This window comes from Cotesia glomerata, unplaced genomic scaffold (genome assembly GCF_020080835.1).
Source record: "Cotesia glomerata isolate CgM1 unplaced genomic scaffold, MPM_Cglom_v2.3 scaffold_18, whole genome shotgun sequence".
Lineage (NCBI taxonomy): Eukaryota > Metazoa > Arthropoda > Insecta > Hymenoptera > Braconidae > Cotesia > Cotesia glomerata.
The window spans coordinates 48,766-63,743 of NW_025402219.1; the positions used below are offsets into that span (position 1 = coordinate 48,766).

At 32.9% G+C, this 14,978-nt stretch overlaps 1 protein-coding gene and 1 long non-coding RNA gene across 2 annotated transcripts; one reads left to right on the forward strand and one right to left on the reverse strand.

Annotated features, from left to right (window-relative positions):
* Positions 1–1,627: 1,627 nt before the first annotated feature.
* Positions 1,628–2,893, reverse strand: LOC123273986. Its single transcript, XR_006511423.1, has 3 exons — positions 2,874–2,893; positions 1,878–2,107; positions 1,628–1,666 (listed from the first exon to the last, which is right to left on the reverse strand). It is a non-coding gene; the product is annotated as an uncharacterized LOC123273986 (long non-coding RNA).
* A 3,261-nt stretch (positions 2,894–6,154) lies between these two features.
* Positions 6,155–14,905, forward strand: LOC123273985 (AP-2 complex subunit sigma; the record flags this gene model as incomplete). Its single annotated transcript, XM_044741484.1, is given in 3 exon segments — positions 6,155–6,201; positions 14,242–14,415; positions 14,732–14,905. Coding segments are annotated over 3 exon segments (323 nt in total), but the record flags the coding sequence as incomplete, so codon positions are not given.
* Between the last annotated feature and the right edge of the window lie 73 nt (positions 14,906–14,978).

A 14,978-nucleotide genomic window follows, 5' to 3' on the forward strand; every position in this document is an offset into this window, starting at 1 on the left:
TTGGTGGGAGTCTTCATGTATCATGTCAAGTTCAGCTAAGAATAGAATTTTTATCAAAATTCCAACCCCAAAGGGACTGCGGAGGCGTTAACAATAAAAAATCTTTCTTTTCAAAAGCAATAGTTTCTACATTTTTGATGCTTAAAAATCATTTCGGAATAAGGATCTTACAAAATTTATCTCTCACATAAGAGTGCGGGAGTGATAGTTGTCAAAAATTCATATTCTTCAAATATATTTCCCTAAAGTTATAAAATTTGATAAGAATCTTAAGAGAAACAGGCAGTAAAGGATGGCCTCCAAAGGTCAATGGATTAAAATATTTTCCTTTTTTTTAATAATTATGTTTTCTTACTACAATCGTCTCTTTGGCAGCGGCAGAAAAGTCATTGTAAGGTTTCTAAAATTTAACTTTTACATGTAACTATATAGTCAACCGGACTAAGTATTTTTGCATACATTTTATTTTTTTGCTGATCACATAACCAATGAATTGTTCTTATAACGGGATTGCGGGGAATGTAACAGATCAAAGAAATGAAAACATTTTTAAACACTTGAGATGTGGAAAAAGAAATTTGGCTATTCATTTTAAGAGATTTCATAAAATCAAAAAGAGGTAAAATCATGAAATCCAAAAATGATTATTTATTTTGGAGAAAAGTTGAAACCAGAGGAATGTTACAGTGATTTCACATTGAAGCTTGTGGATATTCGCTTCTCAAGTATGATATGGGATAAAAGGTACAGGCCAATCCGATAGAATTTCGAGTCTGTGCAAGTCAGAGCAATACTCCAATTGAATTTCAAGTCTAGATCTCAATATTACAATTCTATAAAGTGTAACTTGAGTGAGCGGGTAGCTGTACAACATGCTGCTCTATATATGCTGCTCTATATATACGATATAAGATATAAGATGAAGATATTCAGAATTATAAAGTTTAATCAGTCATGTAGTTTTCAAAGTAGAAGATTTTTTGAGAAATTTTAAAAATCCTAAAAATACACTTTCACAGTTTATCGAATGTAACTTTTGAATGCTTACATTTGTATTGGCAGTGAATTTACATGAAAGGCAATACACCTGAAAAGCTGCTTCAAATAAGCTTCAACTTTCACTTAATTTGGGTTGAATATGTCAAATAAAAATTACATTCAAAATGTCACAAATCTGGAATATCGTTTCTATGAAAATTTGTTGTTAAGCTTTGGTTTCTCGAAATTACTGAAATTTTAAAACTTCTTCAATCGATAAACGCCTTTAAGCTTATTATTTTTGTTGAAGTATGAAATCTACTCTCCATTTCGGTTGCCGAATGGCCCTTTTTAACAGAAGTATTTCATTTTATATTTCCTAATATAAAATTGTAAAGAATAGTAAAGATAGTACGTACCATTTCGGAACTGTTAGATCTAAGGTTCGAAGACATTCCTGAACCTAACTCAATACCTGTTTGCACCAGCAGATTTGCTGGCTCCCTTTCTGAGATCTCTTATAACAAAATAATTTGTATTAAAGAAACATCAAACTATATACGATAGCTTTTGAGTTGTATTACATATAGAGAAAAATACCATGTGGCCAGAGGTTGTAAGTACGCATCGATCATTAGGATTAGTAGTGTCTCCATTGTAAAATACCATTCACAGGAATGGCAGTATTCTGAAACAGATCTCATTGATATTACGAAGGTGTTAAAAAGTTTATAACTTAATAATGATTTGATAATATTTTTAATTCTTAAATGAAATATAAAAGTGTTAGAATAATAGGATTGCCGCTATGAAATTACTTTCTATGTTAATTTAATGATCAAAAGAAGTAAATAACTTGAAAAGATATTTATAAGCGACAAAAAAAAAAAAAGATTTACCTTTGCTATTTGTAATTGAACGATTGTATGTTTGATGGAATTAAGCACAGAGTTAGCGTGGACTAAAATAACACCATACTTTTCTTGTTTATTATTATCCTTTTCTGTTTCATTACTCGGCTGGCCTTCTATTAATACTATTTGATCAATAAGCAATTGTAAAAACGCATCGGCTTCGGATACTTTTCGGTCAAAATCATGCTTGGATAATGAACTTTTGGATCCCAACGCTAATAAAATTATAAATATTTATTACTTATTCATTAAAATAACGTTAACAGCCAATAGTTCTAATGCATAAATTTTCTCTTTTTTACTAACGATCAAGTATTTTTAATAGAAAATTCTAGGTTATTGTTATGAAGCTTTTTGAACTCAAAAAGGATCAATTGAAAATATAAAACGGCTCTGCTCACGTACATTTGTACGTGAGCAGCCGTTTTATAATTTCAATTATCAACCACTGAACCGCTTAAAAATTTTATATTATCAATTAGTAAAAGTGACAAAATCAATATATATGTCTCAAATATTTGATATTATTTATTTACTGCATAATAAGTATTTACAAATAATATTGATTAGAAACTATTAAAAAGTATTAAAAAGTACTTGGCTTATGAAATACCAAAAATATCAAAAAAGTAACCTAGTATACATTTTTGGTCTCAGCAGTGAAGTTTGATGTACACTTATTGCACATTTTTTGTGAATATTATACTACTATTGACTGACACTAAATATTTTTAATTAAGTTGTAAATAAAAACAATATTTCTATAATAAGGTTTTTTTTTACAAAAGCTTAGATAGTCCTCATAGTTTTTTATAGTCAGTCCCAGTCCTTGAGGAAACCGCTATTCATTGCATTTCTTATGAATTTTACTGATAAAAATAAGGAGAGTAGTTCCTGAATTTAACGAAGATATAAGAATCTCTATATTCGAATTACAAAATTCGTTATCGCATAAAGCGATAAAATATTACTTGCTACTACCGTATGCGAATGACGTAAAACTTAGTATATTTCGAGAGTTTCTCCGAACCCAACGTTCTCGTTCATCACTATTACGAGTTTGGAAATGGAAAAGTTTTTGGATCATCTTTCGATGAAAGAAGTTGTGATAGTAAATGTACCTTGTCATCTTTCATCATCTATTCCAATTACAGCACCTCGTAATCCCGGACACCCAAACTTCACGGCGGGCACCTCGCATCATTTTTTCTTTACTCTATTGATAGAATTTAATAAATTTTACTAAAGAAAAATTAAAGAAAATTATAAATTAGTAAAAAAATATCTTACAGTATAATATGATAATAGACCAGCATTGTCATCAAGAACAAACCAACGATATTGCCATCCATTAACAACATTGGTCCATTTACTAAGTGATCCTTCCATTCTTGATATTATGTATATAGACTTTTTCAAATTAATAAAACTTAAAAATGATATCCTGTCATTTTGTAAGACCCTGTTAATGACATCTATAAATTTAAGATATCAACAGTAATCCAATTATTTATAATTATTCATAAAAGCAATTATTTAGTATACACATAAGACGTCTACACTAGCACAAGATAAATATGATTTGTTATTCATTTACTATTTACTAATGAAAAATTGTTGCTATGATAGAGGACACTGAAAACTCGCAGCTATGGAAGCCCGGTAGTGACATGTTATACGAATGATAGTAGCACTGACTTTTTCGTCTCCGTTGACACACTTAGTATGTCTATCTCACTAATCTAAAGGTGGCGCTAAATGTTTCCTTCTTATAAATAATAATGATAATATATGATGTGTATGTTTTGTTATGATCTGATCCGATGTTTAGTAAGTTTTTACTGCTGTAGATGTCTCAATATTATAGTTAGATTCGGCTCAGATCGGCGGGCTCTTTAAAATTCGCTAAAGAATACGAAAGTATTCCTGTTACGGACTTTCGTGAATAATAATTAATATTATTATTAATTTATACTAGTTAGGATGAGGATTTGGCATTCGGTATTATGAATGATGAGATTTTATATGCAAGTTATATGGGGATATATTGTAAGATGTTTCATATATAGGAGTTACTTGCTTACCGCTATATCTTAATTTTCCTAAGTTTTACATCGAGTCAATAACTTATTTTAGAGGGGAGATTTTAACTTTAGGGGTTGATTTATTATAAGAATGATTTCTAATTGCTCGATTTCTTCAAGAGTGGGACTCAAAGTAAAAGTGACGCCTTCGCTTAATTTTCTCGGAAAAGTGAAACTAACCATGTGTTTAACACATGGCGTCGTAGTCGTTGCCTGGTTAGAAGAAAGGCCATAAAAAGGGAATATTTAGTTTTAGCCTAGGATAATAAAGTCCTTTATTCAAAGTCAAATTGTAGTATTTTGCTAGAGTCTCTAAAGGTGTAACACCTCATGCTGACGCTTGACGCTGGTTATGGAGCGTCAAATTGGGTCACGTGGTTAACATTTAGGCCGTGCTGCCACCTGGGAAAAAACTTAGTAGCAGTCAAATCCGTAAAAAGCTAACCCCTCGGTTTAGCTTTTTTATGCTGAGGGTGAGCGTCCAGAATTTTCACAAAATAATATAATCGAACTCGAAAATAATCGATTTTTGACAAAGTTTAAGAAGCCAAATTATTTATTTCCTTGTGTTAAATAAATGTCTGTTTGAGATAATTGGAATAAATATAGAATAATATTAATTTTTAGAAGGCAAATGCAATGGCACTGTTTGAAGATTTCGTCGATGTAAGTAATACATTATTTAAAATGGAAACTTAATAAATGTGGGAGAAAAATGTTTTGGATAAAAATTTGGTTAAATTATTTTTTATATAGAAAAAAGTAATCAATTATTGATATTTTCGGGCCAACTAAGGCCATATAAGAGCTGCTTTCAAGTATGCACAGCTATCAATTTCGAATATAATTTTCAATTTTTTTCAGAGTATGAAGAAAAGAGTTGGGAAGACGGCTTCAGAAAAATCCATGCTCTCGTCGTAATTTAAATAAAGGATATGGATCCAAAATTTCTTTGTGAATTGTATATTTTTTTAGATCTCTGGATAACTATTTCATTGCATAATAAAAGCACATATGATCCTTTTACGTCGAATTTTTTTATTTGCGCATGACGAATTATTTTTTGACACTGATAAATCCACAATTGATAATCATATTCATCTGCCATTTGAAATTTCGATAAGTCACTTAAATTTACGATATGAGGTATTTCATTAATGTTTAACATTTATTGTTGTCATAAGAGATTATTTTACTATTACCATGTGTTTTTTATAAAAATTAGGTTAAGAACTAGCTTCTAAGGTATATCTCCTGAGATATCGACTTTCGATATTCATACATTTTTTCGCCGCTGATTTTTAAATTTTGACGCGCCTGGCATTTGACGCTGGATCCTTAAATGTGCTTTCATTTATTTCAGCTTTAAAGGGTGAGAGCTATAGTTTGACGCTCAAAGCTTTAGCGTCAAAGCGTCATCATGCAGGTTAGAACAAACAAAAGATAATATTTTGTTTATTTAAGATTTTTAGTTTCTCCTTCGTATAAGCTTTTCTCGAAGATATTATATTTTATTTTCCTCTCAGTGACCATTCTATATTTAAAGTATTCCATATGTTTTATTTTCTCTTTGTTACGTATGTTCTTAATATTATTCTGCTTATTTTTCTACAAATAATTATTCTTATAATTATGATTATTAATCATTCATTTGTCTGATTTGAATTTAAAATAAACCGCTAATTTATATCCTAATAGTAGATGGCGGCATGTTAACTGCTACATCACAGTTTTTAAGTGGATTTACCCCTACGCTGTAGTTACATGTAGTTTGATCCAGAATTCTATCGAAGAGAGGTCTCGTCGACGATTATTGAGACGTAAATACTCTTGTTCCTGGACCTAATTTCCTTTGGCACATTGATGGCTACGATAAATTGAAACCGCTTTGGGTTCGCTATTCACGGATGTCTTGATGGATTTTTCTACTCTAAGAAATTATCCGGTAAGGCTGGCGGACACTATCGTGACTACGGCGGTAATTGTGGCGTGACTGGCACTTAAGATAAATTATCTGAAGGAATTAGCGTTAGTATTAAATTATCTGAGCTTTTAGCGTGAACAGAAGCTTTTACGTATTTAGAAAGCATAGAATATGTCTTTAACCATAGATAAATATCAAACTTTTTAATTAAAAAGAAACAGTCAATTCATCCTAGGTTATGTTGATTGTTGTTGATGCAGTCGTTACCGTTCGTGATGCTAAACATACGAACTTTGTGGAGGTTAGTAGTGTATTTAATAAATTTTTAATCTATTTAATTAACTAAATCGAATTTTTTGTCATATAATTATATGAGAGTAAAAAAATTAATGATTTGTAGAATGAGTCAGCTAGCTAGAGTTGATAAGAATTCATTGCGCTTGACTTTACGCTTGATAAGAACTATTTACTAAAATTTTTTTCATTTATTTAAAGTAATATGTATTATTCTAAACTCTTTATTATAAATAATAGTTTTTTTTTGTGTAAAATAACCCGTGAAAAAATTGATAAAATCATACTTTGATTAATATCGTTAATGTAACTCTCTCATATTTTTTTATGATTAATCACTTATTTTTTTTAAGTCATACAAATATTGAGAGATCAACAAAAATTAATTTATGCATAGTAGTCATCAAATTTTTGAAAATTTTGTTATACATATATATTAGAATATTTCAATAATTTTAAACTAGCAACCTGCAGTCACTATGTGACTACCGAGATTGACGGATTATAAATAAGGAAACATTGGCTGAATGATTTTTTGATAGTTATAATCACACTATACACAGTTTGGATAAATTTTAAAATCAATAGTGATATTACAGAATCAATTACGAATAATTTAATGAACAAATGTGACGGAAAAAATTTATAGAACCAGCAAACTATTAAAAACTCTTCCAAAAACTTGACATAAAAAATTGATTATTAAAAAATATATAAAATTAAAAGGCACTAATTCTTATCAAGACCTTTCTGATGATACCGGAGTTAACTATAAAAATTCCTTTAAAAATAATAACCCCCTTTATAAAGTTTTCCTTACTCTCTCAACTATTTAAATCATAAATGACTATCTCTGAAAAAAATATCAAACCCAATTTACGATAAAGATATACCTATCACAAAATTTTTCTTAGGGCCAGTTTTTCAATCTGAGATAAAATTTTATTCAATGCTAAAATATATGGGTCATTCCACCAAATAAGAACATTTTTACGGGGCGACCCTCGCGGATTATGTTTAAAATTTATGGAGGTGTTCTCTATCATAAGACAAAAATTCCCTGAGAGTTTTAGCTCTTAATACGCAGCGGTCTTGAAGTTATGATTTTTTGAAATTTTGGAAAAAATTTTTTTTCAACTTTTTCTGATATGAAAAACATTTTTAAACAAAATCGACAAACATTGTATTTTGTAGGAAAAATTCTCAACTTTTGAATGAAAATATTTATTTTTTCATAAACTCATCAGAAGATCCTTAAAAATCGAATTAAAGTGGAAAAATTGATTTTTTTCGGTGTGCAGCCCAAAATTCTTCAAATTTGAATTTTTTTCTGAAAGCTGAGAGTTTTTTACACAAAATATAGCGTTTTGCCGATGTGCATATTTTTTGTTTCGTCACAATTAAATTAAACGCAAATTCATTATAATTAAAATACTTTTATTTTTGAACTTTTTTGAGATGTGGACACAGTTTTAATGAAAGCATAATCAATTTCATCTTTTAAAGGCACAAAAGTGTGTAATGACTGTGTACCTTTCACCGTTTTCGATTGAGAATATCGTATGTCTAACACATTTTTTTTTTATTAAATAATCGTCATTAGCTATAAAAGTAAAGTCAACGCTTGTAAAATTTTTTGTTCCCCAGGAAAACAAATCTTGTGGTTTCAGTATATGCTCTTTATTGTTAATTTGTAATGAAGCTCTAGCAGCATATCGTTTTAATGAACCCGCAAGACCATCGCATGGTCCTTTGCCATGGGCAGTTGCAAAAAAATGCCACTCAGCGTTGATTTCGAAGTCAGCATAATGATAACATAAGTTTGTAAATGCTTTCTTGTTTTTGAATTGTTGTGGAGCTCCATCAGAGAAGTAAAAAATCGTATTGATGACAGCAAACTTCTTTTTAAGAAAGGCAATCAATTGTTCTTGAAATAAATAAATTAAAACTGTGTCGTGCTTAAGACAATCTGAAATACCAACAAAGCTCAAATGCTTAATAGTATCATTTTCGTTATAATAAATCACCATTGGAAATATAGTAGCTTGATCATTATTCCAATGAAAGCTTTGAGCTGCTTCCTGCACAACGAATGCATAATTTTCCGCAAAGTCAAATACTACGGCGAATTCCCCGCTCTTTAAATTTAGTTTTGTATCAGAAAAAAATCGACTTTGTGTTTTCGCAATAAAATCATGTTTCAAAAGCTTATCAAATTGCGTCACTAAAGTCTCGATGAAGTCTTCGGAATCTGAAGTAACATTCACAATAGTACAACGGTCTGTTAATGTCCACATTGTATATTGGATTTCATTAACATCAGATTCATTAAACGACACACGAAAATAATCAGCGATTTCTTCATTATTTGGACAACTATTGCACATTCTGGAAAAGCACGATTCTTTTGGATTGTTACAAACTAATTTATTTAATAAATTTTTGTAAATTGGCTGAGATTCTACAACCCAATCGGTGTTTTTCGCAAATTTTGGAAAATTACATTCTAAATGGAATAAATGTAATAAGATTAATAACTAGTTTTAGTACAATTATAGAGAATGTCAAATACACAAGTACCTTCTAATATCAATTTTACATTTTGATGAATAGTACAAACACATACGACATGTGTACCACTACTTCCAGCAAGAATACAATAAGTAGGCCTCAAACTAGCGAATTTAGAAAATCCGATTGCCACTGAATTATATTGCGCTTTGAAGCTTTGGTACAATTCTTTTAAATTACAAAGAATCAACTTTTTTTGTACCCTAGTTCGATTTCCATCACAATCCTTCACAGATTTAAAATCTTTCATGCCCGCTAATTGTTTTGAGTTTTCTTCGCTTTCATAAAAATCAATGACAAGTTTTTTTACATCTAACTTAAGCGGCTGATTGCCTGGAACTTTTGTGGGATTCAAAGTATTAGTAGTCATTTCACCAGAGTCTAAATAAACATTCTCAGATTCACTGATATCATTTTTAAGATTCAGTACCATTTTTCGAGAACAGTTAAATTCAGATGCCATACGACTGACTTCCCAACTGTCGGGTAAAATTGAAAGCAGCTTCTTTTTTATTTGATCTGTAAAGCAAACGATCGATCGTATTAATATGAAAAAATGAAGATATTTAAAAATGATCGATTGTTAAAAAAATTTACTTGTCACTTTCAGCGTTATATAATTTCTTCACTTTAGCTATCATGGAACAATGATCTTGATTAATCTTTCTGTAGGTAGATTCAGGTACTATTCCAAATTGTGATTGGAACTTATTCTCGAGGTAAGTATGGTCTGACGATGCCAGAGGTTATGTCGCAGTACACATCGATACCATCAATTGTAAGTTTCTGGAGCTTCAACGATGTTGAGTTTTGGATTAGGTCCTCTAACTCGTCATCGTTTTGTTGTGCTTGGTGTATGACTTGATGAGTGAGAGTTGATGGCATGTCAATTGCGTTGATTCGGGAGAGTGCATCTGCTACGATGTTTTCATCACCTTTGACATAGACTATGTCGGTTGTCAACTGTGAAATGAAGTCAAGTTGGCGGACTTGGCGTTCCGACGCTTTGTCAAGCTTTTGTTTGAATGCATATGTCAGCGATTTGTGGTCAGTCTTGATGACTACACGCCTGCATTCAAGGAGATGGTGAAAGTATTTAGCAGCTGCGAAGATTGCGAGAAGTTCTCGATCGTAGGTGCTGTACCGTTGTTCAGTTGCGCTGAGCTTGCGCGAAAAAAAACCAATGGGTTTCCACTTGTTGTCTTCTAGCTGTTCTAGTTTAGCACCGATGGCCGTTGATGATGCGTCCGTAGTTAGTACCATCGGGTCTTTGGACGATGGGAACGTCAGCAATGTTGTTGTCGCGAGTTTTTCTTTGCACTTGTTAAAAGCTTCTTCCGCCTCGGTGTTCCAGATGATCTTGGTTTTATCATTCTTCTTGGATTCTTTGAGGTAGCTGTTGAGAGGTAAAAGAAGTTGTGCTGCGTTCGGGATACTTTGGCGATAATAATTGACCATTCCCAGGAATCGTCTTAATTCGACAATCGTTTCTGGCTTTGGGTAATTGTTGATTGCTTCAACTCGGTCAGCTTTAAGTATGTACCCGTCAGCAGTGATCGTGTACCCGAGGAAGTCGATCTGAGATTGAGCAAAACTGCATTTTTTTACATTGATTGTAACGTGGTGCTGGTTTAATCGGTCCAGAAGAATTCGCACGTGCTCTTCGTGGTCTTCCTCGTTGTCTGGAAATACCAGGTAGTCATCGACATAGAGAAATACGAAGTCGAGGTCGCGGATTATTGAATCACCGTGGCGTTGGTATGTTTGGGCAGCGTTTCTGAGGCCATAGGGCATACCAAGATATTCATAGAGTCCCCAAGGAGTGATGATGGCCGTCTTTTCGATGTCATCTGGATGCATGGGTATACCCAGATAAGCTTTTTCGGCGTCGATCTTGGAGAAGACCTTCTTGTGGACCAAACGTGGAAATAAGTCCGAGATGAGAGGTGACGGATATGAATCGGGTTCAGTGATGGCATTCAGTTGACGATAATCACCACACATTCTCCAGGTTCCGTCTTTTTTCGAGACCATGTGGATCGGACTAGCGTATTGACTGCTAGATGGTCTGATTATACCGGCGTCGAGTAGTTCTTGGATTTGTTTTTTGGCTGCTGTGGCCTTTTCACCAGCCAGTTTGCGTGGTCTAGCTGTTGGTGGCGGACCATGTGTGATGATTCGGTGTGAATAACCTTTTTTGCTCATACAAGGTCTGCTGAGTGGTTTGGTGATGTTGATATACTGTTTAAGAAGTTCAGCGTACTTGGACGGAATCAGTGAACTGACAGTTGATATGTTGTAATGTTCAGTTGGTCCCGTTTCGCCTTTTACTGCTAGCTGCGTCGTTGAATCAATTAATTGACGGTTTGCTATGTCAATTAATAGGTTGTAGTGTGCTAGGAAGTCTGCACCGATTATTGGTGTTGGTACATCTGCGATGATGAATGACTAGGGAAATTGTCGTCGTAAGTTGAGATTGACGTCAATGGTCTCAGTCCCATACGTGGTGATTTCTGATGAGTTTGCCGCGTACAAGGTGAGAATATCCGGGTTGCGGTTTTTTCGAAATTTGCTGACTGGCAGGATGGATACCACCGAGCCAGAGTCGACGAGGAATTTTAATTGAGTGGTTATATCGAAGACATGAAGACAGAGCTCACGTGGTTGAGTTACAGTACTGTCGCCGACGGCTCCGACCGACGACAGTGACATTAGTTTTCCGGCGGCGTAAGTTTTAAAGTCCCGGAGAGCTTGCAGGGCATAGTGCACTTACGAGCTTCTGTTCCGAATTTGTTGTGGAAATAGCAAATGCCGTTTCTGTTCGGCGTAGTTGACCTTGATCATGATCGATGTCCTGTCTGGAGTGATTGCAAAGTCAGTTGTAGTTGAGCAAGTTGCTGTTGGATTTGCTGCTGTTGCGAAGCGAGGTGCTGAAATTGTTGTTGTGTGTTGAGTTGCTGAATTCTCAACTCCTTGATGTCATTTGCCCCTTGGTCAATCGACTGTTGCATTTTCTGCAATTGGCTGTCTGCAGGCAGAGGATTAGATGCGTAATTTTTACCTGACCTGGCCATTACCTGGATTTTCGGCGACATGTCGCAGAATCGGTCAGCGAACTCGGCAATTGCGTCGAGCGGTAGTGTGCTCGAGGTTATCAAATACGGCTGTATCTGTGCTGGAAGCCGCTCGAGCCATAGTTGCTGCAGAATGGTATCGTCGATGGATCCATTGGCTAGTTCCCGCATTTGTCGGAGAAGTTGGGTCGGTTTTTTACCGTCGAGCTTGACTTCTCGTAGTAGTTTATTAACCTGCTTTTGCCTAGAGTCAGAAAGTCGTGCAATAACAGTCTTTTTGAGAGTTTCATACTTATCTGCGACTGGCTCTTGTCGAATCAAGTCGGATAATTGCTCGATCGTCTCGGAATCCAAGGCCTTGATGACCGTGAAGTACTTGATTCGATCGTCGTGGATGTTACAGGTGAAAAATTCCGCTTCCGCCATCAAAAACCAGAGATCAGGACGGGTTTTGCAGAATGCTGGCAGCGTTGCTCGGGCTACGTTGTACTGTGGGTCCGGACGCAACATGCTGCTGTAAAGAAGCGGATTAAGTGGGTATGTTACCGTTTGTTTACCTGGTGGTTTCTGAATTTTCGGCTTTGTGCCTGTATTGGTGTTGTTGTCTTGCTTGTCGTTTATTTCCAAGCTCTTAAGAATTTCTTGGGAACTTGTGTTGTCCATGACGATGGTATCGTCATTCTCGTAGACGGGGTTTCCTTGGGCGTCGTATCCCAATAATTTCTGTTTAAGGTCATCTGTTTTTTCCGGTGAGCGATTAACAACCATTTTTATTATTTTTTTTTTGTAGTTGTTTTATTTTATAACTTTTTTGTTGCGATGTAATTAGTTGCGCGTCGGTTTATTTCGCGGTATTGTTTTTGGCGGGATGCCGTGTATAACCGCGTTTCGATCACTTTGATCACGTCGGGGTCACCAATTGTGGATTCAAAGGGAATACACTATACTAAAGATTACTAGACCAAAGTGATACGATTGTTATTATTATTTATTAGTCAACAAAATATATTTAAATAATTAATTATTATTTAATAAACTTTAATTGGACTAATTAGATTATTTGGTTGCCACAGCTGTAGTGGTATCTTGAGTGATTTGTTTGTGTCTATCCGTGAGATCTACAGTCCGTTTTATGCTCCCAGTTGTTGGCGGTTGGCGGTGTTGAGGTGTTTTTGGTTGCGGGTCTGCCACCAGAGGCGTGACCGCGCTGACAGTACCGCCACATAGAGGGAGTTGTGAGCACCATCTGCATGATAAGTGACGAAGTATAGACTCATCTTTTAAGCAGGTGGTTCAAAATTTCTGAGTACTATAATTTTAGTATTAAAGAGAAAATTATATTACTATTCTGAATTATATTACTGCATAGTGAATCTAACATTTAATTTAATTGTGACGAAACAAAAAATATGCACATCGGTAAAACGCTATATTTTGTGTAAAAAACTCTCAGCTTTCAGAAAAAAAATTCAAATTTGAAGAATTTTGGGCTGCACACCGAAAAAAATCAATTTTTCCACTTTAATTCGATTTTTAAGGGTCTTCTGATGAGTTTATGAAAAAATAAATATTTTCATTCAAAAGCTGAGAATTTTTCCTACAAAATACAATGTTTGTCGACTTTGTTTAAAAATGTTATTCATATCAGAAAAATTGACGAAAAAGTTGAAAAAAAATTTTTTCCAAAATTTCAAAAAATCATAACTTCAAGACTGCTGCGTATTAAGAGCTAAAACTTTCAGGGAATTTTTGTCTTATGATAGAGAACACCTCCATAAATTTTAAACATAAGCCGCGAGGGTCGCCCCGTAAAAATGTTCTTATTTGGTGGAATGACCCATATCTACATATCTGAGGTACATAGATATACTGACAATAATAATTATATCTTGGATAAAATTTTATCCCGGATTAAAAATTGGCCTTTAGTCTCTGAATTATAAAAATTAATTTTTGACATAAGGTAAAAGACCCAGTTATTGACACTAGCCTAATTGTTTGACACTTACAATTTTATTCTAATTAAAAAAATAAAATCTTTTCAAAAAATCAATTATCTTAAAATTTATAATTAAAAAATTATATTTATTAATTTATTAGAGTCGATTTGTTTTTTTTTTTAATTAAAATAAAATTGCAAGTGTCAATAACTCGACCAGTGTCAATAACTAGGCTTTTTACCTTATAACCACATCGATATGTACAAAACCAAATAAATAAATAAACTATTGCTGAAAAGCATATGAAACATTGAAAATAGATAAATTAAGATCAAGACCTTTCCATTGATACTAAACTTAATTTAAAAATTTTCTTTATTCTTTTAATTATATAAATAATTTTTTAAGACATACTGTATTAAAATTAATATATTTTTTTTTTTTTTTTTTTTTTTTTTACAGTTTCGTAATTTCAAAATAGTATATCGACGGTACGCTGGACTGTACTTTTGCATTTGTGTAGATGTTAATGATAACAATTTATGTTATCTTGAAGCGATTCATAATTTTGTTGAAGTATTAAATGAATACTTTCACAATGTCTGTGAATTAGACCTAGTATTCAACTTTTACAAGGTAAGGATGATTTATCATGGCCCTCAAACTACTGGAATCATATTTTTCGTACGATTTATAGATCCAATTACATAATTGATCGTAATTTATAGTATAGTTAAATTTCATTATTTCTATACAAAAAATTAGTGACTATTTCATAAATTTTAGTTGTCTGAAAATGTATCAGCTTACAAATGTAATGATAAATATTTTAAAAGTTTTGAAGTGTCCGATTATTGAGACTTTACTGAACTGTGATTGATTTTTGAGCAGACAAGTTCAGAAGGGAAGATTTAAAATTTTGTATAATTTATATTTTCAATTTTTATTTCAGGTGTATACTGTCGTAGATGAGATGTTTTTAGCAGGAGAAATACGAGAAACCAGTCAAACAAAAGTATTGAAACAATTGTTAATGTTGAATTCATTAGAGTAAAATAATCGTTTTAAATTATTTTTTTTTAAGATAGTTTATGAATTATATATAATTAAATACTTTAAAATAGCTTATTACTGTAATGTTTTATTTTTTTAAGTATCTTATAATTTACGATGTTTATAATATCTGATAAGTTGAACAA